Below are 5,901 nucleotides of genomic sequence, written 5' to 3' on the forward strand. Positions count from 1 at the left end.
TTGCGTGGTTTCTCGGTCTTCCTTATTTGATCTTATCAAGGAGCGTCAGTATGATGACCCTCATTTGCTTGTCCTCAAGGAGAAGGTTCAGCATGGTGATGCCAGAGATGTGACAATTGGCGAGGACGGGGTATTGATGAGACAGGGTCGGATCTATGTACCCAATGTTGATGGACTTTGGGAGTTAATTCTAGAGGAGGCCCACAGTTTGTGGTATTCCATTCATCCGGGCCGCAAAAATGTACCATGATTTGAGACAACACTATTGGTGGAGGCGGATGAAGAAAGATATAGTTGGGTTTGTAGCTCGGTGCTTCAACTATCAGCAGGTGAAGTATGAGCACCAGAGATCGGGTGGGTTGCTTCAGCAGATCGAGATAAGAACCCTTACTTACCTGCAAGTTCAAACCATTAGACTGAGTTAGGGTAATTAATCCTTGCTCCTGATTCTCTGTAGTTGCTTGTATCCGAGATCCTGCAGCACTTCCAAAGGTAATAATCGTTACGTTTTTGGGTCGTCCACACCCTCGTCCCTTTCCCATCGGCATGTCAAACCCTACCGACGTACGTTAACTTGCATGCGCCGAGAGCATGGAAAACAGAAGGTTATTTTGCAAAGTTGTTTTCCTCTAGTGTTTAAAGCCATGAACTGCATGACTATCACATTGGTACCTAAAATGACAAACCCTACAAGAGGGAAGGAGCATAGGCCTATCGCATGTTGCACTGTCCTATACAGGTTTATCTCCAAGATTTTGACCAATAGATTCTAATGAGTCATAAAAGTTGTCATTCATATGTAACGCTCATTCCTGGTAGAAAGATAGCTGATAACATTATTTTGGTGATGAACTGATCAAAGGATGCACTAGGAAAAATATCTCACCAAGGTGCATGATAAAGATCGATCTTCAAAAGGCATAAGATTATGTTGAATGTTGCTATTTAGAGCAAGTGATGGTGGAAATGGGCTTCCCCACATAATTTATTGCTTGGGTGATGCGTGAAAATTGTCAACTCTACCATAATGATAAACGGGCAACCCACAGAACACCTTGATGCTACTAAGGGTCTTGGACAAGGAGATCACATATCTCCTTTCTTGTTTGCTATTGATATGGAGTATTTGAGTAGAATCTTGAATGAACTGAAAGATTAAAATGCTTTTCAGTTTCACCCAAAGTGTGGTAGGCTGGGCATCACACACTTGGCATTTGCTGATGACTTGTTGTTATTTTCAAGAGGTGATTTTCCATATGTGTGTGTTATACATAAATGTTTTGAATAGTTTTCTAAAGCATATGGACTATTGGCTAATATAGGAAAGAGCTCAGTCTATTTTGGTGGGGTTTTACAGAGTGAAAGGGATAGAATCTTGCTAAGACTAGGCTATATATGGTGATCTGCCTTCCAAATATCATGGCAGCCCGTTGTCAACCAAAAAGCTCTCCTTAATACAATGGCAGCCTCTAACAGATAATATTGTTGCTAGAATTTCTTCTTGGACAGCTCAGAAACTTTTCCTATGCTGGTAGAGTCTAGCTAGTACAATCTGTACTCTTTGGTATTCAAGCGTATTGGGCACAAAATTTGTGTTGACCGCTAAAGTCTTGAAGACAATTGATGTCTACTGTAGGAGTTACGTTTGGTCAGGTGCAAATATGATTACCAAAAAAGCATTAGTGGCCTAGGACAAAGTTTGTCTACCTTAATCTGCAGAGGTGGCCGATGCTTTGTGTTGCCGGGAAAAGATTTTAGGGAGTTTGGCTTATTTGCCAGCATTGGAGAGGCCTATGGCGATGGATGTTAAGGCCTTAGCCAGTCAGTTTGTGAGATTTGATCTTTCGGAGCCTAGTCGGGTTTTGGCTTGCGTGGTTTCTCGGTCTTCCTTATTTGATCGTATCAGGGAGCATCAGTATGATAACCCTCATTTGTTTGTCCTCAAGGAGAAGGTTCAGCATGGTGATACCAGAGATGTGACCATTGGCGAGGACGGGGTATTGAGGATACAGGGTCGGATCTGTGTACCCAATGTTGATGGACTTTGGGAGTTAATTCTAGAGGAGGCCCACAGTTTGTGGTATTCCATTCATCCGGGCCGCGAAAATGTACCATGATTTGAGATAGCACTATTGGTGGAGGCAGATGAAGAAAGATATAGTTGGGTTTGTAGCTCGGTGCTTCAACTATCAGCAGGTAAAGTATGAGCACCAGAGACCGGGTGGGTTACTTCAGCAGATAGAGATTCCGGAGTGTACTTACCTGCAAGTTCAAACCATTAGATTGAGTTAGGGTAATTAATCCTTGCTCCTGATTCTCTGCAGCTGCTTGTATCTGAGATCCTGCAGCACTTCCAAAGGCAATAATCGTTATGTTTTTGAGCCATCCACACCCTCGTCCCTTTCCCATCTGCATGTCAAACCCTACCGACGTACGTTAACTTGCATGCGCCGAGAGCATGGAAAACAGAAGGTTATTTTGCAAAGTTGCTTTCCTCTAGTGTTTAAAGCCATGAACTGCATAACTATCACATTGGTACCTAAAATGACAAACCCTACAAGAGGGAAGGAGCATAGGCCTATCGCATGTTGCACTGTCCTATACAGGTTTATCTCCAAGATTTTGGCCAATAGATTCTGTTGAGTCATAAAAGTTGTCATTCATATGTAACGCTCATTCCTGGTAGAAAGATAGCCGATAACATTATTTTGGTGCATGAACTGATCAAAGGATACACTAGGAAAAATATCTCACCAAGGTGCATGATAAAGATCGATCTTCAAAAGGCATAAGATTATGTTGAATGGTGCTATTTAGAGCAAGTGAGGGTGGAAATGGGTTTTCCCACATAATTTATTGCTTGGGTGATGCGTGAAAACTGTCAACTCTACCATAATGATAAACGGGCAACCCACAGAACACCTTGATGCTACTAAGGGTCTTGGACAAGGAGATCACATATCTCCTTTCTTGTTTGCTATTGATATGGAGTATTTGAGTAGAATCTTGAATGAACTGAAAGATTAAAATGCCTTTTAGTTTCACCCAAAGTGTGGTAGGCTGGGCATCACACACTTGGAATTTGCTGATGACTTGTTGTTATTTTCAAGAGGTGATTTTCCATCTGTGTGTGTTATACATAAATGTTTTGAATAGTTTTCTAAAGCATATGGACTATTGGCTAATATAGGAAAGAGCTCAGTCTATTTTGGTGGGGTTTTACAGAGTGAAAAGGATAGAATCTTGCTAAGACTGGGCTATATATGGTGATCTGCCTTCCAAATATCATGGCATCCCGTTGTCAACCAAAAAGCTCTCCTTAATACAATGGCAGCCTCTAATAGATAATATTGTTGCTAGAATTTCTTCCTGGACAGCTCAGAAACTTTCCTATGTTGGTAGAGTCCAGCTAGTACAATTTGTACTCTTTGGTATTCAAGCGTATTGGGCACAACATTTGTGTTGCCCGCTAAAGTCTTGAAGACAATTGATGCCTACTGTAGGAGTTACGTTTGGTCAGGTGCAAATATGATTACCAAAAAAGCATTAGTGGCCTGGGACAAAGTTTGTCTACCCAGGAGGTCTGAACCTAATTAACCTGCATCTCTAGAACAAAGCGGCTATTGTTAAATCATGTTGGCACCTAGACCACAAGCAGGATAAGCTGTGGATTAGGTGGGTGCATACTTTTTACATAAAGGGGCAACAGATGGAGCAAACTAAGCTACCACAATATATAGGCATGCTGGATCATTAGGCAAATCCTAGAAGCTGGAGAAATCCTTAAACAGGTGCAAGACAACCTTAGAGCTGGAAAAAGCATCATAAGGCAGATATACCCACAGTTAATAGGTGATTGTCCTAGAGTAATTTGGAAGCCCTTGATTTTCCAAAATGATGTCAGGCCTAAAGCAAGAATCACTGTGTGGCTTCAACTACAAGGAAAGTTATTAACAACAGATAGATTCGCTGAAACAAAATGTGCACTATGCCAAACTCAAGATGAGAGCAGGGACAATTTGTTTGTGGAATGTGAATTCACTAGGAACCTAGGGAGGAGACTTTTATTGTGGCTTCAGTGACAGAATAACCTAGCAACCAACTGGGAACATCATCTAAAGTGGGTTGTCATGAACTCTAAAAGGAGCTCACAGAAAGCTCAAATCTGAATGTGTATACTCCGATTGGGAACATGAGGATAGTTACTGTTTTATGCTTAAATAAAAATCACATTTACCAAAATTCACAGCCAAACAAAATTTTCCTCTTTGGCATCCAACATGTCACAAAATCCCACCTCAGTCCTCGTAACTTAGAAATTTTATCTTGTATCTCACATATCACATAAGTTCCTTTTGCTATTTGTCAAAGTCATTTTATGTCCGTAATCAAGGTCTCATATATCACATAAAATGACTTATGTGATATATGATAACCTCTCCAACAGGATTCTAAGGGATTTAGTCATAGAATTTACCCATCATCAGTCGCGGGACCAGTTTTTCTAGTATTGGTTGCCAAATTATAACGAAGTAAACACACAAAAGAAGTTAAAAGGGTTCAATATATAGTATATATATACACCTATTCATACAATGTGATATATGTGACATATGAGACATAAACTAAGCTACCTCCGTAATGTATCATATATCACATAAGTTCCACTCCTGTTTAAAGTTTAATCAAGGAGTCAAATATGTCCGTAAGTTTCAATGGTTCGGCTCTCCATTCTCTCGTTTAATTCTTACTAAGCTCTCCTTAAAAAAATGAACGGTACGGCCCTCTTTGGTACCCGCTCTCCTCAGGCCTGTATGACGAAATCCAAGATTCCTCGTGGTCTGAGTCCTGACATCATAGGAGAATAGGCGACAACGTTTATCTATAAAAATGAGAGTTCTAGAATACCAAGACATTATATACAAAGGGGTTTTAACGGTAAATTGTTTGATCCAAACACCCGGTTGGATCATTACCCATATATCATAAACAAATCCTACAACATCGGTCATGAGGGCAATGAAGTCACCAAGCAATACCAGTCTCACATTGAAGTGATTGAAAGCGCGCCCAACATCTGGACCTCCGATATCTGCAAACACCTCATTACCAAAGTCAAATGAAAGAATGCTACAATCATCAAAATAATAAAGCCCTCCACATAGCAGCCAATAATAAGTTCCATTTAAATAAGCAGTACCAACGACATCTGCGCTGAATTCATGTACGAGATTTGCAGGTTCAAGGACTCTCAAATAATCCCTAGAACAAGAATAGATTGCTGCATATTCTGGAGTATTATGATTTCTGTCGTCATCCCAGAAGGACCGAAACCAAACAACCTTGTAGTCATTAGTTATGGGGTCTAATCTGAACCCAAAATTACTGCTCATTTGTGTGAAAAATGGTGGAAGCTGGAAGTTGGCTGCAGGAAGGGGCCTCACTTCCCTGGTGGCAGGATTCCACAATGACAAGGAGATGTTGTATATGCTGTCATCAATTTCTCGCTCCAACAAAAATAAGCCATCCACAGAACCTAAAAGGTACGCCATACCTCTAAAGCCCCGGAGATAATCGAGTGGATATTTAATTGCACCAGCATCTGAAACCGAAATAAAATAGATTGGAGGGGCGTAATCTGGGGCAGTATGATTATAAATCAAGATTTGAGGGGATTTCTGATTCATGTGGAGAAGGAGATCAAGAAATTAGACCTGGGGAATCGAGGAATGCCGACAGTCACCATGAATTAAGTAATTATAGGGACATTGAGATCGATGAAGTCATGGAGGCAATGCGTAAGATGAGAAGGGGCAGAGCTACCGGGCCAGACGAAATTCCGGTTGAACTGTGGAGGTGTGTGGGTAGAGCAGGCTTGAAATGGCTTACTGCATTGTTTAG

General features: G+C 41.0%; 1 protein-coding gene across 1 annotated transcript; it reads right to left on the reverse strand.

The window, feature by feature from the left end:
* Nucleotides 1-4,804: 4,804 nt before the first annotated feature.
* Nucleotides 4,805-5,552, reverse strand: LOC107804124 (F-box protein At3g07870-like). The gene is made up of 2 exons (XM_075222030.1): nt 4,977-5,552; nt 4,805-4,882 (listed from the first exon to the last, which is right to left on the reverse strand). The coding sequence occupies exons 1-2, from the start codon at nt 5,550-5,552 to the stop codon at nt 4,805-4,807; spliced, it is 654 nt and encodes a 217-aa protein (XP_075078131.1).
* Between the last annotated feature and the right edge of the window lie 349 nt (nt 5,553-5,901).

This window comes from Nicotiana tabacum, chromosome 1, assembly GCF_000715075.1.
Source record: "Nicotiana tabacum cultivar K326 chromosome 1, ASM71507v2, whole genome shotgun sequence".
NCBI lineage: Eukaryota > Viridiplantae > Streptophyta > Magnoliopsida > Solanales > Solanaceae > Nicotiana > Nicotiana tabacum.